A 25,645-nucleotide genomic window follows, 5' to 3' on the forward strand; every position below is an offset into this window, starting at 1 on the left:
TGAGATTAAGGTTGGAATTCTGAGATCAATTCTGGAAAAGTTTTAATATGCAAATACAAAATAGATGGAGTGATTTATTAAATGGAAACACCTAGTAATAAATAGAATCAGTTCAGCTTGAATGTTAATGTTTGATATGACCACCTTTATTCTTTAGCACATCCTGAAGGTTTCTTAAAGGGCATTTAAAGCTCCTTTTTGGATGTTGGCTGCCTTTTGCTCCAATTTCACTCAAGATGATCCCACACTGCTTCGGTAATGTTGAGATCCAGGCTCAGGCATGGTCAGTCAATAACTGTTAGTGTTTCACTTTTTGTTTTTCTATCCCGGTATGTTTATACTGCACTTGTGTTGTGCTTTGTTCCATTTTTCAGAATGACAACAGTCAGATGTTTTCAGGATGGTATTGTGTGGTGAATCTTTTCTGTGTCCATAATTCCATCAGTTCTGAGAAGATCCCCAACACCACTGACTGAAATGGAGCCTCAAACCATGACACAGCCTCCGCCGAGTTTTACAGATGGCTACAGTCATGCACTGTTGTACCCACCTCTTGACCTCCGGTGTACATATTGACAACAGATTTTCAGTCCAGTTCTTGTGTAATTCGCCATACCTCAGCATTTTCTCCCCGTTTCCCTTCCTTAAGAATGGCTTCTCGCCGGCCATCCTTCTGCTGAGACCATTTCTAATGACGATTCAGTGAACAGTAGAAAGATCAACTTAAGGGTTAGATAAATTTCTGAGGTTCTGCGTCAGGTCCCTGCTGGAGTTTCATGTCCTTTCTTAATGACATGTTTTTATATACTGTTCATGCTTTTATTTAGGATAGAAACATCTTCTTTTGTCCTGTGTTTGTCAGTTTTCACTTGATACACTACACATCAAATTGAAATATGCCAAGTTTTCAGCTAATATTGTTTTAGAAATCACATTGTTGGTGCAGGAATACAATTTTTAAGCCTGTCAAACTGTTAGCATTAAACGTTTTTATAGAAGTGGGAACAATTCTGTGTTTGTGCAACAGTATTCTAGCAGTGAGTTTAAAATTTTAAATTTTAAAATTTGGTTCTTCGCTTTTAGTTACTTATTTTTTCCTTGAATAATTCATAAGTCAGTATTAATTGGCTGAAAAAAAAAATAAACAACCCATTCCTGTGAAAATGTTTAGGTACGAGGACTGGACCGGACCTTCAGAAAACCTGAAGAACTATACTTCCAGACCCCTTTAAAATAAAATTGAAATAAATAAATAAAAAATACTACCTCATGGTATACAGCATATTTTCTCCCTCAGTCTGGAAAAGGTACTTAAAGAGAAGTGTGTGGGAAACAGCTATTTTCCATCTTCACTGTGCCATGCTGTGAAATTTGAAATACTTTATAGTCCATACATATATGCTCTTTTTATAGTTGTTTTTCTAGATAAAGATATTTTCTTTAACAGCAGAAGCAAATGTAAAAAAGATGATAGTAGATAGCAGCATTACAGTGAGTGATGTATGTTAGCAGGAGATAAAATCACTGATTTGCCAGTCTGCCAAGATACAACATCATATTGCATATGAATATCACTCTTGAATAATGTGTCTCATTACTGCTGACATAATTTAAATATTTAAAATCTGATGCAGTTTCTCATACGTCCTGGGTAAAATCCATCTTTCCGTCATCGCCAGCCTAGTCTACATATATATAAATACACACACACATACTGAAGGAGTCTCTGGACCCTGTAATCATTCAGCCAGTTCACTATGGCTATGACGAGCTTTTGTTATTCAGTTGTAATGAAAGAGAAAGAGGTCAGTCTCCACAGTAACACAAGGCTGCAGTTAAATCAAGTAGGTACATAATCTTACTAAATCATTTCGTTATAAAAAAAAAAAAAATCCCTCCTTGCGCCTGCTATGCATAAAATAGTGCTGAAAAAGTAAGGAGGAAATTTTGTGGTGAAAACTGTAGATTTTCTGCACCTTTAGCAGGAAAGGAGTGATTTCATAGGCAGTGTGAGCTGGAGAATAAATACGGTTACCAAATGAACACTATTCTGATACGACCTGGTAACAATATTAAACCCTTTCCATGAGTGATATAGAAGCATATTGTAAAATGTGTCTTGGGTTGGAAAGCTGTGTTTTTATCATCCAAGTATTGAAGTTTGATGTCTGACTCCATTATTTTCACCATTTGTTCTGCTACCTAAGCAGGCATGCATTTATCTATAACGACAGTATAAATTTTTGCAAGGGATAGAGTACAAGGATTGCAGAGATGTGCCTTATGAGGAATATATTATTATAACAAATCAGATTAGGATATAATATAGGGGGAAAAACCCCTCAAATATTCGTGCAGGAATAAAACCAAGAAGTGTCATCTTGTATCCAAAGTATACTTTATAACCAACGAGTCTGTGCCAACAAAGCTTTATGTCCGTATAAATCAGGCTGAAAGAAGTAATTGTTATATTTTGCTATAAAAATAAAAGATGGATAGTTTTACCTCACTTTAAATCATGATTTGTGCATCGTCATGTCTGTAAATCAGCAAGTTTACTGAAGAAATCTGTCTAGCCAGAATTTGTGAAAATTTGAAGCATTTGAAAAGACAGACCTCATTAAATTTTGGTGCGGATCCAGAACATTTCAGATGGTGACATTACAAGAAGGAGCTCTGACCGTGATGGAAGATGTGCTCTCTCAAAACCCTCACAGACCTGTATTAAAATGTGTTTAGATACAGAGACAGATAGATGGATGGATGCACTTCCAGTAGAGTACTTTTTTAAATAGAAAAAGACGATGTTTCCTGTATGTATTTTATTAAACAACACTTATGTACAAATTTCATCACGGACATTTAAAATAGTACATCTCAATATAGTGTAAATGGCTTTGGGTGCATCTAGTACAAATATCCAACTCACTATGACACTGTAAATATTCACACAACAACAAGTAACCACACTTGTGAAAATCAAGCATTTTTTTTTTATTCAAATCTTTCTTGATTACTCATATAACTCATCCATTAAGTTTTACATTTCATCGTGATTTCTGTAAAGACTGTCCGAATGCAGAACATCTGTACAGTGAAGCTTCAAACCCTCCAGACTCAAAGTACAATCATGCAGATCCCTGAGACGTTTACACCTTACCTACTTTGGTTGCCAGTCCTGGGTCAGACGTAAGGTAGCACAGTCAGTGTGTATGCTTTGCTGCTTTTATCACACTGTCTCTTGCCAGTGAGTTTCCTAACCAAGGACCTACCCAAGGATTACAAAAGAGCCTCCATCATCCAGGTCCTCTTCTGGTCATAAGCAGTCCTTGCACAATGCCACCTGGCCATTGCGAAAGTCCCTGCAGGGGCAAAGGCGTCGGTATTTGGCACTGGAGCCGGCACAGCTGAACAGCAAGGGGTCCTGCTGCAAGCTGCATTCAGCATGCTCTGCTGAGAAAGCAGGAAAGAGGTGGTTCTTCTCAGACTCCACTCCTTCACATTGAAAGTCCAGCCTGGGAACAAAGACAAAGGATGAGGACACAGTCTACAGTGTGTAATACATATATATATGTATATATATACACACATACATATAAACTGCACTGTAAACCACTGCGCTAATGACACTTCTTAAAGTTTGTGTGTCCTGCAAAAATCAGAGAAAGAGCAATACTTGTAATCCTGGAACAGGTTTCTGTGGAAATGTTCTTTGGACAGGTGACAAAACTTCTCAAAAAAGGAACAGCACAGTGTTAACACCTACTGTGCCTACTGTGGAACATGATGACCAAAACTCACTTTCGTGTCATAGGAAGACAAGAAAGTGGGTAAAAATGAAGAAATTGAAGTAGGAATTGTAGGGTAGCTGTGGCTCAGGATGTAGATCAATCCCAGGCTGCATCCTTGAATAAAATAGTAAACTTGGGCAAGATACTGAACCCTGAAGCTGCTTCCAGTGTGTTCATCAGATTGTGGATGCTAGGTAGTTAGCACTTTTAAAAAAAGTGTTTGTGTGAATAGGTGAACGACAGATGTTGTATAAAGTGCTTTGAGTGCCCAAGTAGGCCAATAAATTGCAACACCTGAGAAATATTGAGAGTTTTATTGGAGGAATAATTCAAATTCCCAAAGCATTGATGTGCATTCTGAAAGCAGACAGTGTGAAACACCTGATGAAGCTGCAGATGAAGGAGGCTCATCATAGTACTAGACTCATGAGTTCAGTTACTTTTACCAGCATGTATTGTGAACGATTACTCAGGAAGCTCAATAAAGAAATGAAACCTCTAAAACAAACTGCGTGTGAAGATCCGATCTCATTTTATGAGCAATGACTCTCTTTCTTCATGACAATTTATATATAAAAACCCACTAATAAAACCCTTTAATGTGTTTACTACGGCTGTTGTTCAGAATGGCAGGAAAACAACAGAGGAAAGGGTGATCCAGTTGCTTCATCAGTACTTTACACTACTGTATAATACTGAAACTAGAAGTGCAAATGAGGCGTGGTGCTGCTTTGATGGAATGCAATCAAATAATTATTTGTAGAATGAGCTCAGTGAGATGGACTTTTAAGATGTTACAGTTTGCAAAAAAATCAAAGAAAATAAAAAACTGCACTAGATCTTTCAGATGAGTGCACATCACAGCTGAAGTTTCCTTTTTAGAATAAATTTGCATCACATTCACATTTAAACATGAACTATGGAACTTGTAACCTTTATTTTAGTGATGCCAGCAGGATCCCTCAAATGATTTTTTGTAAATTAACTTGTCATATTAACCTAAAAAACACTCAGATGCTGAGAAATTATTATTTTTTGAGCTAGGACAGGCACACAAGAGATGTGCACGCAAAAACGATTCATCATTCAACAAATTCAGAAAAAAAAGGACTTACGCGCTGAAAGTCTCCCTAATGTTAATGAAACGATACAAGGCGGGTTCGCAGATTAGTCCTGCAGTCTGGCATGCCTTCACGCACGACTCGCTCTCGAGTGAAGCCACGACACGGAGTGCAGTGAGAGGAGGCCAGGATGAGAAGGAGCTGGCGTTGGAGGCCCAGGTTAGGATTCTGGAGTTGGGTAGGAGGTTGAAAGGACTGGGGGCACTGCCCAACCAAGTCTGAGATGAGTTTACGGGAGGAAACGGAGCTTCAGGGGAACAAAAGTCCTGCAGGTGGAAAGAAAGGAAAAAAGTAAAATATACAACAAAAACTAAACTGATTTGAAAAAAAAAAAGTAGATTATGTTTAGCAACACGTTAAATGCTACTAAAATAATAAAGGAGCTGTTAAATACAAAGAGTTGCTTATCAAAAGTGGGAAGTCCTTGTCATCCTATATGGAAATAACATGGATGTAGTCATGGCACCCAGTAGTAAATAGGATTTGGAGGCAGAATTAGGGGTCTGGTGAGAGGCTGACTAGACGACCCCCCCCCCCCCCCCCCCTACCCCCTTGCTGGGGCTATTCATAAAACCCAGATAATAACATTTCTCTGACATATCCCTCTGGCCTCCAGACCCGTTTATTAAATAGGCTCCCAGTTCCCGTAGGCAATAACCAGACTTCCAATCTCTCAATCTCTGCTGCACTTCCACTCCTAAAAACAGACTACATTCCTGATTGCATACACACACGCGCACACGCATATGCAGTGTTCATCAGCAAAATAAGAAAGTGTGAAAGGGGCGAGATGAGGAGACAGAGGGCTTGAAACTATTTTAAATCTTCAGTAATTCTTTTTAGACATTCTTTATTCCATCAGTGACGCCATGTTCAAGAAGCCAGTTAGAGAGGATCTGAGCTTTGAGATATGGCGCCACCATGAACTGGTTTCAAGCTGGAAGCAGCCATTAGAAGGTGGATCTACTGTGGTCATAAAGGGATGGACAGTTAGCAATAATACCCAGGTATGCTGTGGAATTTAAATGATGCTTAGTTGGTACTAAGGGGCCCAAAGTGTGCTAAGAAAATATCACCCATGCCATTACTCCACCAGTAGCAGCCTGAACCACTGACGTAAAGCAGTGGTTGTTTACACCAAATTCTGACCTTAACCTTCGAATGTTGCAGCAAAACTCAAAACCCATCAGTGCAGGCAACGTTTTGTATTTTCTGTTTTCCCAATTTTGTAGTCCATCTGCTTCAAGCTTTGACATGCTGTGCATTCTGCATACCTCGACTATAAGAAGCAATTATTTGAGTTACTGTGGCCTTGTTATCAGCTTGAAGCAGTCTGGCCATTCTCTTCTGATCTCTGGCACCGATGAGGCCTTTTCACTGCATTTAACTGCTGCTCACTTGATATTTTCTCTTTTTCAGACCATTCTCTGTAAAGCCAAGAGATGCTGTGCAGAAAAATCCCAGCACATCTGCAGTTTCTGAAACAGTCAGACCAGCCTTTCTGGCTCAACAACTATGCTACGTTCAAACTCACTAAAATCACCTTCCTTCCCTATTCTGATGCTGCTACTTCAGCAGGTTATCCCGGCCACATCTACGTGCCTTAATGTACTGAGTTGGTGCCATGTGATTGGCTGATGAGATACTTGCAATAACACGCAACTGGAATAACCAAGTAACCGGCAAATGTGTGTGTTTGCGCCCTGCTGTGTCATCACACAGACACCATTTTTAGAAAAAAAAAATAGTGAGCTGCCATCAAACTTTATTGTATGAGGGTCAGAGAGGGGCTAGAGCTCTGCTAGAGCAAACAGAGGCGAGGGGTATTCATAGTGGGAGATAACGAGTGTGACGGTTTTGGTCAGAAAGTTGAGGAGTTAGAAGTAAAATTGGAAAAGAGGAAAGAAAAGGTTTAAGAAAGTGGCAGAAAGAATGGGGAGGAGAGCCTGATTGGAAGTCTGCCCATGTACACACCAGGCGGCTAGTCACAGTCTCAGTCAGTCACGGCATGTTGAGAGTGAGAGTGTGTGTGTGTACATTATTGTGTGTGTATTATTTCTGACAGTGGGGGAAGAGAGGGTGTCAGAGCAGAACAGAGGCTAACACATTTCCTTAACCTGCCACTGCCTGACAATATACCAACCATCAAAACATGACAGATCTCACTGAGGACAACAACATCTGTAAACATTCTGCAGATAAGAGAGTGTGTGTGTGTGTGTTAATATTTCAGATGATTTTCTTTTTTAAAATAACTTGAAAGTAGCAGTAATACCAAGAAAGAGATACGGTTAAACACATGGTGATTGTTCATTTCTCATTTTGATGTGTGCAAATGTTAGAAATCAAGGACATTGCATATAAGCCAAAAAAACCACCCCCAAAAAACAACAACAACAAAAAAAACTGTGCCCATCTGTTGAGCTTGCAGCCAGTGCCAGGAAAAAGGGATTTAATTGCTGACCCAGTCAGTCTAGCAGAGGGATAAATATTGTGGACAAACAACTGAAAACTTCAGAAAGGGAACACCGCTTGAATAAGACTTGTCAAAGGCTTCGTTTACTGGTGTGCAGTCATGTTGGAACAGGGAGGGGTCATCCCCAAAAATTTCTCCATGAAACTGTTCAAAATGTCTTGGTATGTTGAAGCATTAAGAGTTCCTTTTACTGGAACAAAGGGGCCAAACCCAACTCCTGAAAATCAACCACACACCATAATCCCCCTCTACCAAACTTCACACTTGGCATAATGCAGTCAGACAATTGCTGTTCTATTGGCAACCGCCAAACCCAGACTCATCTGTTGGATTGCCAGATGGAGAAGTGTGATTCATCACTCCAGAGAATACGTCTCCATCGCTCTAGAGTCAAGTGGTGGTGTGCTTTACACCACTGCATCAAACACTTCGCACTGTGCTTGATGATGTAAGGCTTAGATGCAGCTGCTCAGCCATGGAAATCCATTCCATGAAGCTCTCTACATATTGTTATTGAGCTAATCTGAAGGCCACATGAAGTTTGGAGGTGTGCAGTGACTGACTCTGCAGAAGTTGACCACCTCTGTGCATTTTATAAACCTATGACCATGGAAGTGATTGCAACACCTGAATTCGGTGATGTAGATGGGAGACTGAATACTTTTAACAATATAGTGTATATATATCTTCAAATAGATTGAATTAATAACTAAAATACTTGAAAAAAATTTAAATATAATGAAAATAAAATGCACTGGCTCAGGAACAAAGATTTAAAATGCAACAGCGAGCTCGCTCCTCTGAAACAGCTGGAGCTTCACATGAGAGCCAATTAATTCCTTTCTTCTGTCAAGGGGATTGACCCGATGAGCAGAATTGAATAAACGCATCCTTTCTGTTCTTAACCTTGTGTTTAAATGTTATGCTTCTTTTCCCCAGCCATAATCCACTCTAGGACTGAATTTACCTCTATTAAGACACTTTGAAAGGTGGACATGAAAACTATTAAGCAGAACTCTTGCATGCTGTCTCACTTACTGCTGGTATTTTTAATAAGCTAGAACATATCAGTCCATCTGACCTTTATCAAGTATGCAGGCAATACTCCTGCATTCTTATATATTAGTATATACACACATAGTCAGATTAATCATCTGAGGCAACACTGCACACATGTGTGCCTTTAGTTTGTCAGTAGCGTCAACAGACTCATGAATGTGATAATTATTGTGACATCCACATAAATTCAGGGCAAACAAACAATGACTCTGAATAAAACTGTTTGATACATCAAATCAAAACATTGCATTAGCAGCCATATTTGATTTATAATAGATATAAAAACAGGTCTTAATCTATTAAAATATCTAATAAGTAGCATTAATTAATGAATGGATTAAATGTATTCAGAAGCATTATTCAGTAGTTTCTACTATAAAATGGCCTGCATTTGTATGGCGCTTTACTCAGTCCCTAAGGACCCCAAAGCGCTTTACACTACATTCAGTCATTCACCAATTCACACACTGGCAATGGCAAGCTACATTGTAGCCACAGCTGCCCTGGGGCGCACTGATAGAGGCTGACTATGGCATCATACAGTGCATAATATTAATAACTACTGAAACTGACTTTACAAAACATCAGTTTACAGCCCAGAACAAAACACTTATTATTCAGTTTTACATCCTCTGTCTTTTTTACATTTGAATCATAAAGAAATTATAATATTACAGAGTATTCCCCTGAGTGACACTGGGCTTCTTGTCTCTTCGTGTGACTGTCTCTATACCCTTAGTTGGTGTTAAAACAAGTTCAGTACCAAAACATTATGGGAGGTCTTGCAAAAATGAGCAGTTTTATGTTCACTTATCCCATGTTTCAGTTTTCTTATGGTTTCACTGATGTATCATCAACACAACCTGATCAAGAGAATGTGCAGGTGATCACACTTTTAACTGACTGACTGTATATTAGCAATAGGCACAGTTCCCACATAGCTAATTTCCATTTTCAAGAGGAATTAAGAGTTTGGTCAACTAGATGTCAAGTTGTTTTGTTTTTTTCCCTCTGAACACAGTCATTATGGATCAAATGGTCTCTTAGCCTTCACTCACATTCATACACAGATGTGGAAAAACAAAGGTGCTGACTAACTAGTCTAAAGCTGTGTAATTACCATGTTATGTGTTTTTTTTGTTTAATTTGCATAAAACATAATCCTTAAGAGATTCATATTTTCCTTTTCCCCTGAATGCATTCACTCAGTGCCCTAACTTTCTAAAGACTTTTCTGGTTGCAAGATATCCAAATGGTCATGATAAGCTATAGAAACTTACAACAAATGTGAAAAACCCCAAAACTTTTGATTGATCATGTTCAATATTTATCATCAGTATAATAGCCTTGGGGGACATGAGTACCTAGGTTGGCTGAACAACTGGCCAAGGTCAAAGTTGATCTTGGAAAAAACATTTCAAGTAACCATACAGGATAATATATCAAATGAAAGTGTTTGGAAAGAGCTGTAAACAATATAGTTTTTCAATAGGACGCCCTATGATGCCACAATGACACTGCAAAGTCTTGAGTTTTCAGAGCTTATGGAAGCCAATTACAGCCAATTTTGCTCCAATCATAAGGATAAAGATAATAAAATTCACTATTTTAGTATGTAATGCTTCAAGATCATAGGTCAGAGTCACATGAATTAGAGAATGTTAAAAAACAGGTTGACGTCAGCATGTTATAATAAAAACATTATAAAACATCAGAGTTTCAGTGTAGCCCTTGCACTACAGGTTGGTGTTGCATTCCCTGAGTGCTCTTTTAAGTATAACAGTAATAAATTACTGCCTGTGTCTGTTATAAACACCAGTTCCATGGGAGCCATAAGGTTTGAACCAGACACATAACAATGAATCTTGTGGTTCAAGCCCACATCTATTCACAAAAAAAGCAAACTGCTGGGAGGCGTCACGTGCAGCATTAAATCATTGCTCTTAGATTTAATAAGCTTTGTGCCAGCACGATTCACGATTCAAATGTTGAGCGACCCACCTGGTTCTGAATGTAAGCGTGGAGTCTTTCGAGCATTCCCTCACAGGTGTACTCGTACGGCAGGAACGGCTCCACCTGCAGACACGTGCGTGCACAGATGAGCAAACAGTGGACAAGAGCATGCGCGTGCATGGCCGCAAAACCAAGTCGTAGTAATTACAGGACCCCGAGCATCTGATAGTTAATCACAGTTGACACATTCATTAGCGTAATTGTGAAAGGCCTATATCACGGCACGAGCCTCGCATTAAAATCAACGACCTAATACATCACAGGTGACAGCTTTGAAAATTGATTTCATTAATTTTCGTGATGACTACATCAATATGTCAAACAATGGATTAAACCGACATCGGACCACAGGTCACGCGGCACTGAGACTGCTGTTTTGGGGACTTCTGGATCCTTTGGGTGCAGTTAATAGTGTTGCCGTAAAAACCTGTCAATCACTGTCAGATTGTTTTCTTAAGGCACGCCATGCATAAAAACTCAAAAGAGAACACTGATCAATAGCTTTCCCTTCTTTCTCATATTTGATGCAGGCATAGGGAACTGATGGGAATAATGACTGTAGGTTGGAATCTTTGGAGACGGTGTTTATATCAATAACAGCATTTTTGAGGCCGGCTGTGGATTGAACACATGACTAATTATAAAATATATCGGGACAGAACAGATTCTGCCGGTATCCCCGATGTAGAAACCTCTCAGAATGTCTCCCTGTGGTATCTGAAGTGAGATCTCACTGTTTACCATCAGGCCACTAAAGCACTCAGGCTTAAATTGATAAATGGCTCCTTTTAGTGTTGTGTTCCTTTTAGCGCTCTCTTATTACTTTATTTCATCTGAGTTTAATGAAATGTATCTGGCACTTCATCAGCTATTCCGCAATGCAATTTGCCTTTTGGGCATCTTTACATAATAGAATCAGAGTCGGAGAGGACCAAAGTTTCATAAAGTGTGATTTGAATTCAACAGTAGGAAACATTCTTTATGTGACTGCACATTTAATATACCTAAACTGACTGAAGCGGTTGGTCACAAAAAATGGGAGCAACATTCATCATTTCACACCATTAAAAGTGACATAAAATGATGGCTTATCTGTGAGGCAAGTTATGCTGGTAGTAGGTACAGACAGGACAAAAAACACACAAAGACATTTGAGTATTTCTTAATTTCCACAAGGCACGGTACTATTAAAGTAACATTAAAGCTTAGCCAGCAGCTTTTTAAGCTATCTAAATCCATAACATGAGCTGCAGGAATATGAACAGAACCCTAAAAAGCATTAAGCACTGAGCTGTCTGTGAATAAGCGTAAGTAAACTCACAATATGTAATCTACACAACCAGATGAGCCACACTAAATGCCATCTACACATGTAGCGTGCCTAATTTTACACTCAGACTCATCTCACTGAGCTTAAACTCTGCACGAACCGAAGAGTTATCCAAGTAATTGTATTACAAGGAAATGCTTTTACAAACACAGTAACTAATTATAATTTAAGATGAACTCAATTTCCCTTTTCAGGTCATCTCCTAGTGCACCTCTGCACTCTGACTGCTTTCTTTAAAATCCTATTTTAGCCACTTGTACATGTGTGTCTGCAGTTTTACCATCGATCTCAAACTTTCACAGGGTGCAAAAATTAAACTGTATGTCAAACTGACCTGACACTGCTAACAGGAGCCACAATTACAGCCATGACTGGGAGACCAAACAACGGTTTTCACTGAAAGAGCGCACAGCAGCACATCAGGTCAAGAGCTCCCCGCTTATTTATTCATTTATTTTTCTGACATTAATAGTGTAGCGCACCGTGGCTTTTTCACACTGTAAATGAACATGTCTAATTTAGCATCTCGAGCTGTGCGAGAGTACGAGCTCTCAGCTGAAAACAATTTGACTGTACTGTGTTTGAGCCACTGAGCAGCTCCTCACAGCAGAATAAAAATCCAGGAGGATACACCAACACAATCGACGCTCCTTAACCTCCCTACTCACCAAACCTAGACTATGTGACTGTCCCTTACTGCTTCAGCAAAAGAATAAAAATAGGATGGCAACCTCTTTGTGGCTGAGAATGGCCCAGAGAGTTGCTGTCAGAGTCACTTTCAATCACAACGTGATTGCATGACTTATCTGGTGGGAGGGAACCTGTCTCCAAATATGCCAATGCCTATTAGTATCAGGCAAAAGTTTGCAAATACTTGCCAATGAGCTCAACTTCTCTGCGATCCATCGCTTTGCAGTAGGCAACTTGACTGGTTGTCAGCTGGTTGTATTCTGTTTTTTTTCTTATATGAATGTGTTGTTACTGAGCATCTCTATAGTTTTAATCCAGTTAAATCGCCATCCTGGAAGAACTATCTCAGTTTAGGAATTTCAGAATATCCGTTTTAGATCTATGACGCTCTATCTTCATCTCTATCTCTATTTGAATTTCCATGTATATAGCTGGAAACAGACCAGTTTATCCAAGTTAATCACCATGGTGTCATTATTGCAAGTAACTGACCACATTTGGTTGCAGACTGATCACAGACTGATAGCACACTGACCTTGTAGTTTTATCACAGTCTTGATGTCTTGAAGCCTTTGAAGAAGGCAGCTGACTGTGAGTGGTCTCAACAATTTCAAAGGCATTGAGATCGCAAGTTTATTGCACAAAAATTCAATATTTTTAGCTGTTCAACCACTCTTTTTCCTAGCGTGACGGTTGCATTATGTAAAACTAAATTGAAGTTGGAGGTTCAGTGCTTTGTCAAATGTGCATCTTGGAGCCACAATTCCATAAATAAGAAACCCTACACGACTGTTTGTATAATAAATATGAATCTACCACCCCGTTGTTAATTAAGCTTAGCAAAAAGACTCAAACAGGTGTCTTTTTGCTAATGTGAACAAAGGGACCTGTTGCCAGGCAACCAGTGGGGGATGTTACTGCTTCCTATCAAGGAGTAGTCCGACACTGTTGAAAAATAGCAATTTTTGGCTTTTGTGTGCATAATAACAAACAAGATGTGATGTCTTAATAAGTAAACTTTTGAGGTGTTAGTAGGCAGATTTTGTGACAGAGCCAAGCTGCTTTTCAGTCTTCACGCTTGGCTGTTGGCACTAACTTCATATGCATTATAAGGACATGAAAACCGCATCAGCGTTCCAAAACTGATTCAAGTATATTACCCAAAATACCACACTTTTTAAAAAAGTTATGAAACACATTGTGGAGTTCTCTTAAAGTGTTTTGTTTGATGGGTTAATAAACAGATTCTTTACATTCCTTCATTTTTTTTTTAACTTCCATTTCGACCCGTGTCTTATTAAATATGTAGAGGGTAAAAACAAACAAACATCCATCCGCTTCTGCTTCCTTTTCAGGGTTGTGGGGGTGCTGGAGCCTATCCAGCTGTCTCAGGGCGAGAGGCACGGTACACCCTGGACAGGTTGCCTCTGCACAGAAAGACCCCGGCCTGATGGTGGAATTGAACTCAGAACTTTCTTGCTATGAGGTAACAGTGCTAACCATGATGCCACCGTGTCGCAAACAAAAAACAAAAACTGTTTTCTTCTGCTCTTTCTACTTTCAAATTTTTAACTGAAACTCCCTTATCTTATGTGATTAGTGTTGTTTTTTTGTCCCACTAGGACTTAAAGCATTTACCAGTACCAAAACTGGTACTTTATTTTGTCTCTATCAGCAGGCAACACAAGGTCTGCTTAACACACCTGACAGGTAGAGGCACACATGAGTCTTGGAACTGCGAGATGCTTGGCAGTAGCTCTGTGTTGTTCTGGTGACAGATTGAGCACAGTGTGATTGATTAATAAGATCTGCTGTGGACAATGTGTACTGCCGGTGGGGCTGGCCTCTGGAACGCTGCCACGTAAACTCAGGTGTGGGCACAGCTTACCTACTGAGCCGCTCAATATCTCAAGCAATTAGGAGTGTGGAGAGCAGAGCGGGAGCCAGCTAAGCATTTTGCTGTAACGTCGGATGCCATGATTAAGAGCTCTATTAAACTCAGAGGGCTTCAAAAGCGGGTCAAACCCCACTGTGAAGTGTGCAAGAGTAAATTATACTTTCACCTCAGTATGCTATTATGCAGCAGTGAGAAGCATGGTGGACTACAATATAAGAAGACCATTATTTTGTTGAATGAGTTCTGTTAAGATTGGATGGCAAACACACACACATCCACAAAAAAATGAACGCACATTGATCCTCATGATTTCACGGATGGTTGCATCAAACTCCTCGGAGTTATTGAAGTCAATAGTGATGACATGCGGTCTGCCAATGTACTGCTCTGCGTAGGGATGCTGAGAGGATACCTGAGGGAGGCACAAGTGGAATATATTAATAATCTTTCTGGCAATAAACACGGCTGAGATCAGACAGCATTACTGTCTTCTGTATATTTTTAAAAAGTCAAACATTGTGAGTTTCTACCTCCCTCGATGTGGGCTTCCCTCTGAAGAACTCGTGATTGAGAGAGCTGTGAGGAGGGTTAAACTTTGGCTGCAGGAAGATGCAGCCGTTGGCTATTGCCTCCAAAGGGGCGGGACCTTCGTACGGGAAGCCAAATCCGATGAATAACTAGTGCGGAATACAACAAAGATCAGCAGATTGTGAGTGTTTACACAGAGCTGCTCACACCCTGATCAGATCAATCCTTTTTCCAACTCTACAAAAGCAGGAAGCCTTCTCCAGTCCACTGGGATACAGAAACTGTTCGCAAACATTGACGCTTTTTCAGAGCTCAGACGTGTCGGTATTGAAAGCGCACCTTGGCCTTTCTGAGGAGCTGCTGAAGTTCCTGCTGAGGCAGCAGGCCGTGATTCTTGACGAAGGCGGGCACCTCTGGGGGACGCTGCGCCTCGTAGTACACCGTTCCGTGGATCTCCATGTGGTGGTGCAGGATTGCAAGAAATTTTTCCTTACCCTTGAACACAAACAAGAGGGAAGCAAAATGAAGCGCTTAAAGACAAGAAATGAAAAATGAATGTATGAATTATGAATTTGTCTGTGCAAACACTAAAAAAGGTGGGTGAACTGCATTTGCATTTAAATTAGGGTTTTTTTCCCCACAGTCCTTCAAATCCATTTTATTGAGTTTTAACTTAGCCTTGTTATCGGCACACGTTGCAGCTGGTTATAAGATTCCCTGTAACCTTTTTAAATATTTAGAAACTTTGTATAATTGTGGGGGGTGGGGGGTGGGGGGGGGGTTGTTGTTGTTTTTTGTTTAAATGTTCAGTACATACATCCTCTGTTAAGGTGTTATGCCTAAATACTTTGCACACCTTAAATCACTCAGATATGACCTTACAATTACACACACAGCAGCTTGGAAAAGGTAAGCCTATAACCTAGATGTGTTACAACGTCTAGAGTATCACCACAACCTGAGCACAAGTACTGGTTGATGGAAATGAGGCTGCTAAAAGCAGACTAATGAGCCAAGTCTCTCCATACTAGTAGTAACACTGTCACCTTGGCAACTAAAAATCACTCTGTACCTGTGGAATTCTAAAGGAACATGAAAGACTGATAGCAGGGCGCACTGTATCCTCTGCGTTTCCCCGTGGGGATAATTTGCTTGAATAGTTTTATTGAGAAAAACTAAATTGGTTTATCTTAAAAAGTTTTTTTTCTGAGGGAATGTTATGAATAATTTACTAAAGCCATGTCTTTGAGGCATAAATCATTTATAAATGTCAACTAAGTGTTACTGCTCATTATTCATTCCAGGCTTTCTTTCTTTTCTTTTTTTTTCTTTTAAAGCAATGAGGTGATGAAAACAGTTCCTTTTACAGAAATTGATAATAATAACCATCAAAAAAAATCAAAGCCTGCAGACTTGAAAGATGAAAAGGTTTGCGGTTTAATCTCTCACTCACAACTGCAGCTGTGGGCGACTTGTGAGTTCAAACTGTGGCCGGCTGTCCCGATTAAAAGTAAAGTGAGCTGACAAAACTTCAGTTCTTTATTCTTTTCAAATTTAAATTGATGAATTTCATAGGATGGTATATTGCATGTCTCTGCATGTTTAAAATATATTGGAAGAGATTAGAGTAATATACAAAGGTCCTTAGCAAAATATTTCTTCATATTTTGTTTTCAAGGCGCCAGACTTTCTTGTACTATTGTGTTATTGAGCAATAGTCTTTCACAGTTTTTCTTTGGACATTGGCTGCCTTGTAATTTATTTTCAGTCCAGTCCTTGTAGCTGATCATTTTCAAAACAATATTTTGTTTTTAAGCAAATTAACAATGATCTCTGAATCACTGAAACATAAAAAATGCACTTAAATCAAGAGATGAACCCATGTTGTGCTTAAACATAATAGACAACTTGGCAAACAACCAATTTTAAATCATATCTTTTGTTACTGGTGGCCTGTTGTATGAACACATAGTTTGTTCCCATTTCTTTAATTGAATTTTTTTTTTTTAAAATGCAGTGATAACAGGGTGATTTCCAAACCAGGCAAAACTCAACATGGTGTGCAAAGTGTCCTTAAAAAAATCTGATGAAACTTGACAAGTAGAGGACAAAAGAAGACATTGCAGGCTAAATAAAACTACAAAGAGTATGTGAAAGTCATGTCCTTTCTCCAGCAGAGACCTGACGCAGGATCCTGAGACACTGAGACACACAGACATCTGTTGATTAATTTACTGTTCACTGAAGCCTCATCAGAAATGGTCTCAGTGGAAGGGTGAAAAGACTGAGGCAAGTCAAATTACACAAGAACTGGACTGGAAATAATCAGTATATAAGGATGTGGTCAGGAGGTACAGCAGTGAGTGTCCACAGCCATCTATCAAACACAGGGGAGCTTCTGCCATGGTTTTGGCCTGCATGTCAGCCAGTAAGGATCTGATTGAAACTGATGCAATTATGAAAACAGACATGATCCGTCATGCAGTAAGAGCACACCTGAAGAGAAAAACAAACAATGGACTATCAGTCAAGGATTGGCCTCCCTAGAGCCTGGGCCTCAACAATACTGAAGCAGTTTGAGATCGTGATGACAGAAAAGAGAACAAAAAGCAGCCGAGATCCAAAGAAGAGCTTTGAATGTCCTTCTGGAAGCCTGGAGAACTATTCCTGAAGACTGCCAAAAAGAGCTCAGACTGTGTTGAAGAATAAATGCAGTCATACAAAATATTGACTTTGCCTTATATACTGTACTGCTATGTATGGTTGCCTGTTTCAATAAGGCACTGTAGCTCTTTCCTATTCTCCTAGCAAATTCCAAAGAAATGCAGGCTGGTTCAAGACTTTTGCACAGCACTATTTACTGGCGTTTTTCATTTTGAAATGATTTCTGCAGAAATGGCTCTTTTACAGCAACGTTTGGCAACATAAAGTCTAGGAAGAAGACTTGATTTAAATTTGGCATCGAGTTAAGTAAAAAGGAGGTCTACTTACTTGAAGCTGTGTGGAGCCATCAAAGATGCATCATGAAATGACAGAACAGCACAGCGCGACACCACAAGCAAGCAGGGGAGAAGTGAAACGAGGGAGGCCAGTATGGAGCAAAAAGAATAGCAAAGCATTAGTCAAGCTTCTTCTCATAGAACCTTTAGAAGTCCAACTCTCTAAAGTGCACCTCAAAATTTAGTTGGAAGAAGAGGCTGTTCTCAATGAGGGGGTTTTCTCTGTCTGGGGAGATTCCAATACTACTGGTTCCTACACAGCAATCTTTCTGTTTCACAAATCTTACACTGCAACTCAAGTTGTTCTGAGAAAACAGGGAGCGCCATGACAGTGTAGGTACAAAAGCTGCAGCCAGACTCAAGTAAAACAAACCTTGAGGGAGGCTGCAACACGCTTCAAAGTTACAGAGAGAAGGAGAAGCCTTGGCAGCAGCTCGGAGGGAAAATTTACTCTAAACAAAAGCTATTGTTCCTGCAGCATCACACTTCAGGCCTGATTCCTGGAGGAGGAAATTGTTTGCAGGAAATGTAAAACCTAGTGGGCGTTTGACAGAAAAAGGAAAGCGATATTTAGAGGTTCTAAGAAAGTATCATATTTTGGAGTTTTATCAAATCTGAAGTGCTTCCATTATACAGTGTAAAATATATTTCACATTTAGGACCAAAAATTATTACATGGTATGAATCAAGATGTAATATTCTTTTTCTCCTCCTGTGGATTAGACACTTGCTATTTGTGTAGTGATGCTTGTGCTGGAGATACTGACCTTCCACATGTTGGCTTCTTTGCCATATACAACAGCCATGTTTTTAACCTTGTTCTTCTGAATATTCAGTCTCTCTGTCTCATTCAGCTCCTCTGCCACAAAACCCATAAAAGAGTTGTCTGGAGTGTGGGCTGCCAAGGACAAACAAATTAATTGGCAATACAGTGTTTTAAGTCCATTACATGAGTCAAAAAAAATAAATAAAAAGGTAGCCAAAGTGCAGCTGCTGTGAAGATTTGTGGTGCTGTGCACGTGGACGGTACAGAACAAAAGAGCGTGGCAGGAATTCAAGGGGAAGCGAAGCTCATTGTTTTTCTCAGTAATTTGGTATTACATTAATCGGTTGGACTAAAGGGAAACGCAGGAAATGGTGCACTCGCTGGGGTTGAGGATGCTTCTCTTGTATGATGCTGTTAACTCCTGATCGGGCGACTTGATGAGTCACATCTGCACGGTCGATGGTGACAGTGCAACTTCATTATTTCAGTAAGCTGCACAAAACCGCTGCTATAATGTCCCCACAGCTGTCCGCTTTCAGGAAGTCAAGCAGCATGAATTCTAGCAGTCACAAAGGAAGTCTGCTGCAGCGGGGATTTGCAAAGGAACTGTATTTTTCAGAAACTCAATTAAAGCTGACAACTTTTGGTATAAGACTTTGTGATAACAGCAAGTGTTTTGGCTACTGACGGTTCTGCTCATTGTCACTGAATTAATTGGAGACAAACATCAGAAAGTTTCTTTTGCTACAATTTTCACCAAAAGTGTCATAAATGTGCCTGTGTGTGCTTGTGCACCTTTATGTTTGGGTCTTTGTGGGTGTGTGTGTGTCTGCATCCCACACAGGAGTTATTACACATCTGTGCAGGCCCAGCTGTACTGATTAGTTTCCTGCCTGCTGCTGTAAAGGCTCGCCTGTGACAGCCTGAGGCCTTTATTAGCTCACACAGTGTGCTCACACTTTAAGTTTAAAACATTAACTCACTGGGCACTTTATTAGGTACACCTTGCTAGTACTGGGTTCGGCTCACTTTTGCTTTCTGAACTACATTAATTCTTCAGGGAACAGATTCAACAAGATCCTGTAAACATTCCCTAGAGATTTTTGTAGTGTAGCCTCAGTTTTCTGTTCTTAGCTGACAGGAGGGGCATCTTATGTGGGCCCATGTGCTTCAAGGTTTGATGAATTGTGCATTCAGAGATGCTGTTGTGTATACCTTGGGTGTAACAAGGGGTTACTTAAGTTACTGTTGCCTCCCTATTAACTCATAGCAATCTAGTCATTCTATTCTAACTTCTGGCATCAACAAGATATTTAGCCCCGGAGGACTACTGGATATTTTCTCTTTTTTTGGACTATTCTCTGTAAACTCTGGAGATGGTTGTGAAGAAAAGCCCAAGTAGAGTTACTGCCATGTGATTGGTTGATTAACTATTTTGCGGTAACAACAAGTTGAACAGGTGTATCTAATAAAGGGTTCATGAGTGTATATATTACACACACATGTGCATCAAAACAACTTAAAGCATCTGTAAATTCAAGCAGATGTTGACTTTAGATTCTTAATCTCAGTGAGAACAAAGATTGTAGAGAAATAAGCAGCCCACATACGGAACATGGTCATGTACTGCTGGCCATGAAGGTTCCAGTAACCCCAGTTCGTCCTGTAGCCATGCAGAGTTGCATACTCCTCGTGGTTGTAGGCAGGCTCTGTACCGAAGGTATCAATCACTCTTATGTGGCATCTGGGACAAAATAAGAGATACAATTAGCCTGAATTAGAACAAAGCTGTCTCTTGCATTTATTTGTCTCCTCTAGCTGAGTGAAAAACAATACATTTAGCCTTTTGTACTTTGCCAGAATGTGCAGAATGTGCATACAGTGAGATTGAGTCTAGAGAAACATGAAGGAAAAAAAATCTAATTTTGAGTTATGGGAGCTAGTCTGAGTACTCTAACACAGTCTGGGTGTCAGAGTCTTGGTTTGTAAAGCTGTCAGTAGTGATAGATGTCCACGTCCCCAGCTATCACCCCCAATAAGCAGAGATCACACACGCCTCAAGGTGAGACAATAGGAGCTTAAATAATAGACTTGTTTTACAGCCACCACAGGCTGCTGTAACAGATCATGATATGGTATTGGTCCATCCTGGCCAGAATCTGAAGAAATAAATTTTAGGGCGAGGCTTTTTTTTCCATGTGCAGGGCTTTGACTAGAAAATGCTTCAGGTTCTCTCTGATAATGTCAAAGCAGCAGTGAGTGGATAAACATTACACCGCTTTGACTGCATCAACAGAAAAACATAAAATAACTATTGTCCTCTAAGATCAAACTAAAATAGAACATTTAGCTAACAATGACAAGCTAAAGAGGAGAAAATTACTCATCAGCACTTTATTCGGTGTAAATATTCACACTGGGAAGTGGAAGAAGCAGCTTGATGTAATGAAATTGGAGACGTTTTATCAATAGCTTGCATCTCTAATCAGTGTCAGGGCTGGAGAGGCAATCAAAGTATTGGCCTGTCACTTTGTCAGGAGAGGACTATTGGTCAATCAGCCGACCTTGAACTGATGCTGACTGGAATAAGCGTAGGATTTTGCTGGTGTATTTGAGAATTCTCAAAATGCAGCAGAATCAACATTCATTGCTGTGAAATGTGTCTGGGTGCTACCCACTTATAAATACAATACCCTTGTCCTCTTATGCATTCAGAGTAAAATATGGGATGAAAAAGCCCAGATGATTGTCATCATTTACATACAACTATAGCTTGAGTGTTTTGTTTTTGTTTCCTTTTTCATTAATCAATTTTGAGACGAAATTTGCAATTTGCATTGAAAGCTGTTCTTTTTATCGCCTGTTTGGTTTAAAAATTGAGGATTCACTTGTATACCATGACTGCTTCAGCACTGCAAAGCTGGAAAACAAGGACAAAAACTTTACCAACTGCATTTACTGTCCTTTGATGCTCTGCTGAATTTGTATGTTTGTCACTGACAAAGAAATGGACAGTCTCTAATTTTATGGCAGTTTGATTTTAACGGAGAGAGGCAGAATATCAAAAAATTCAGAAAAAAATTAACATTACATAAAAGGTATACATTGATTTGCATGTAATTTAAATAAGTATTTGATCCCCAAACATAACATAATTTAGGACTTGGTGAAGAAACCCTTGTTGGCCAGCACAGTGGTAAAAAAGTTTTTCACCAGGTTTGTAACCATCTCAGGAGAGATTTTGGTCCGCTCCTCTTTACAGAAGCTCTCTAAATCTCTTAGATTTCTTTGCTGTTGCTTGGCAACTTAAAGCTTTAGCTCCCTCCACAGATTCTCTAATGGATTAAGGTATGGAGACTGGTTAGACCACTCCACAACCTTAATGTGCTTCTTCTTTAGACACTCCTTTGTTGGCTCATTGTTCTGTCTTCTGTGTTGTGGCTGATGGGAGGAGGTTCTCATCCAAACTTTTCCATCTTATTTTGTGAAGTTATCCTGTACTCTTAGCAGAAAAACAGCCCCAAAGCCAGTTTGGTGTTGGTGGGGATGGTGTTCTTTGAGCCATACTCTGCATTTCTCTTCACGGCAGATCGAGTTGATGCCAGCGAGCTTGATTTTGGTTTCATCTGACCACAGCACTTTCTCCCAAGTCTAAGTCATTTAATTCACTCCCGAACTTAAGATGGGCCTGTTGATGTGCCTTCTTTAGCAGGGGAACCATGTGCGTGATGTAAGATTTCAGTCCATTACAGCATAGTTTGTGGTCCCAACTGCCTTTGGATCAATAACAGCTCCTCCAGTTTTGGGCTTATCCACCACCTTTCAAATGATCATCATCACCACAAGAAGCAAGATTATGTATGTACATCCAGGCCGAGGGTGACTGACGATCATTTTGGGTTTTTTCCACATTTCCAAATAATCGCACTAGTTGTCATTTTCTCACCAAGCTTCTTCCTGATGGTCTTGTAGCTCATTCCAGCCCTGACACCCTCTGACAGGTCTTTGGTCTTGCCTGTGTTGGTGTATAACTTTTATGTAACTAGCTTTCACTGGATTTTTCGTTGATATTCTGTCTCTGTCCTTGAATGAAAACTATGATAAAAATTAGAGACTGTTCATTTCTTTGAAAGTGAGCAAACTTACAATTTCAGCAGGGGATCATATAATTATTTCCCCCGCTGTAGGGAGTGAACCCGGGGCTCCTTGATCGGCGTTTAAATTTCTGTTAACCAACAGGAGACCCCCCACCCGCCTGCCCTCAGATCTTGGTAAATAAACAGAAATTAATATTTTGATAGACACAGAAAAATAAAGCATAAAGAACTGACTTGTGCTTCCTCAGTGAAAGACCCATGAGCTGCTTCATTTGCTGCAAACCATGGTAGTCTGTGTAGATGAGGTCAAAGGGCAGAGGTCCCGTCAGTGGGCAGCTTCCTCTTCCTGGAGGTACACCCAAAAACCTGCACACAGGTCAGATGGGCTTTCATCATCACACTGAGCCAAACAAATTAAAACCCATGAGAGTTGGTTGGCACAAATAACAAAGTCTTGGACATTTCACCAACACTGTCCTGTAGCTAACCGCAGCATTTCTTCTGCTGATAAGTTAGTTTGAAATGTTTTCCAATATTATCTTCTTTCATTATGTTTTCCCGTGATGTATTGTTTTTTCCTTTCAGTTCTCTGAAATTCTCCTTTGTGTTAAAGTATCCTTGCTAACTAAACTAATCAAAAAATAATAAGAAGCCGGCTCCCAGAAAGCACTGCAGCTCCAGTAATATTCCTGCAGAGGAACCTTAGAGCTTATAAGACGACAAAGATGTGTGCATGAGTGAGAGGAAGAGAGAGTGAATGAAAGAGACCAATCACGTCGTGAAGCATGTCAGCGCTCTCAGTGAGACGGCGCAGCTATTCAAGCATACAACAAAGAATTTAGCACTACCAGGGAGCAACGTCTCGCGGTGGGGAGCCACCCAGTTTGTCTGCAGGCTTGTTCCAGCTCACACACCAAAGCACACATATTACCCAAAGCAAACACCACATTCATTCGACACCTATGAAGGGGTGGTTGCATTACGCATGTGCAATCTGCCATGCTCATGATGATGAGGGGCTTCAGATCTTTTACCTTCAGCCTTAACGTGCACACCTTCTGTCTGGATTTTTAAATGTCTGCACCACATTAAGATGCCTGTCATTCTGCTATTCTGCAGCTTGATCAGCCTTAATATGAAAAATCTGCTGCCTGAATATAAATAAATAAAACACAAAAATCAGGCTTAAATAAAATCGGAGAATGGCAATTACAAAAGAGCCTTTTGGAAAAGGAAAGACAGAAGATGTAAATTTGGCGTCTGCTATCACAAAGTGCTATCTAACTTCAGAGCACCCGCCTTTCAGCTAGGATCAAGGTTGCACTTTGTTCGAGAAAAAAAAGCAATTAAGCGCGCCTATTTTCATTACAAAAGGAAAGATCCATTTCGTCAAACTTCGGCAGTTCTGAAGACCGACGCCACAGTACAAAACAGTGCAGAAGAAAAAAAAAGACAAAGTGTAATTGGATGCGAAGATTTGTAAAATCATCTGTATACTAAAGAGAGCTCACTGCCTGTCAAGATAATGTGACATGAAACTCTGGTATAAAAGATACTCGGGTATGCATTCTATATTCAACACACACACACACACACACAGAGATATTAATTGCACGGAGGTTTACCCTCACCTGATTCATAACTTCTGTTGAACCAAACCTTTAAAGCAAAGATTGATTTGATTATAATTCTAAATGTATCTTTTAAAATGAAATGGTACAATAGAATAAAACTAACCATTCACCTTACAAATGTAATCAGATCACGTTTTGACACATTTGTCTCTTGAATTCATCAATAATCCTGTTCAGCTTTATATTTGTTACAGTCCAGTGAGAGCAGATTTTTCTTGATTACTTTTGACAGATATATTTGAGAACACAGCATAATGAGACAAAAACTTGTCTATTTTATACACAGACATTTTAATGCTCAGTCCTGCAGCACTAATCCATCTATTCAGATTCCGGGGAAGAAGCACAGAATCACAGATTTTTCTCACCCTTGCCACCTCTTTCAGTCATCCATCCAATCACCAAGTTGTTCCCAAGCAAGCCAAGAGACAGTGTGTCCTGGGATCACTCTGGGGCATCCTCCCAGTGGGACATGCCAAAAAAAAATAAAATCTTTGAAAGCGTTTAGGAGGCATCCTAATCAGAAGCGCGAACAACCTCAACTAGCTCCTTTAGCTGTTTTGCAACAGATAAATTTTAAAAGAAATTTAAGTCATTATTTGGTTAAATAGCTCTGTGATGCAATGGTGACATTTAGTCCTTTAAGGATCGTTGTTAAAGGGGGCGCCTGTCTCCCTTTCAGTAAGTAAGTAAAATATTCATTAGCGAATCTCCCATCTGACCTTTCTGTGTGGAGTTTGCATGTTCTCCCCGTGTCTGTGTGGGTTCTCTGACTCCCAAAGACATGCAGTTAGTGGGGTTAAGTTAACTGGTCATTCTAAAATGGCCCAGAGGTGTGAATGGTTGTCTGTCTGACCGCCCTATGGCAACTGGGATAAGCTCCAGCATAATCATCACTTCCAGAGAACTGTTGTTGATGCAGGACAGTTTATGTTTTATACATGATTCCCTTTGCTGTGGTTCGCCAAGATGAACTCTTTCCTGGCACAATCATTTCTCTGGTCTTCATACTGGTATGCGCCTTCTGGCTCCGAATGCAATCTCAACAGATGAAAAGAACATAGATGCAGGTTAGAAACCCACTAGCCTTTTATGTGCCATCAAAAGAAAATCGGAAACACCAGAGCAAGCAGTCGCCCCTGTCAGTCAGTCAATAAATTACTTCTGTACAACTCAATATGACGGCACTAAACACAAAACATTTTCTCAGAAGTAGTGAAATGCATGTGTATGTGAAGACCAAT

General features: G+C 39.9%; 1 protein-coding gene across 1 annotated transcript in view; it reads right to left on the reverse strand.

The window, feature by feature from the left end:
- Positions 1-2,807: 2,807 nt before the first annotated feature.
- Positions 2,808-25,645, reverse strand: part of mgat5b (alpha-1,6-mannosylglycoprotein 6-beta-N-acetylglucosaminyltransferase B) — a 72,744-nt gene continuing 49,906 nt past the window's right edge. Inside the window, exons 9-17 of the mRNA XM_085156986.1 lie at positions 23,002-23,133; positions 20,281-20,414; positions 18,672-18,802; positions 15,245-15,400; positions 14,908-15,054; positions 14,673-14,789; positions 10,449-10,523; positions 4,907-5,178; positions 2,808-3,515 (exon numbers count right to left, since the gene is read on the reverse strand). Of these exons, the coding sequence (XP_085013112.1) occupies positions 3,317-3,515; positions 4,907-5,178; positions 10,449-10,523; positions 14,673-14,789; positions 14,908-15,054; positions 15,245-15,400; positions 18,672-18,802; positions 20,281-20,414; positions 23,002-23,133 (1,363 nt within the window). The 3' untranslated portion in view covers positions 2,808-3,316. The remainder of the gene's footprint in view (positions 3,516-4,906; positions 5,179-10,448; positions 10,524-14,672; positions 14,790-14,907; positions 15,055-15,244; positions 15,401-18,671; positions 18,803-20,280; positions 20,415-23,001; positions 23,134-25,645) is intronic.

This window comes from Neolamprologus multifasciatus, chromosome 4 (genome assembly GCF_963576455.1).
Source record: "Neolamprologus multifasciatus chromosome 4, fNeoMul1.2, whole genome shotgun sequence".
Taxonomy (NCBI): Eukaryota; Metazoa; Chordata; class Actinopteri; order Cichliformes; family Cichlidae; genus Neolamprologus; species Neolamprologus multifasciatus.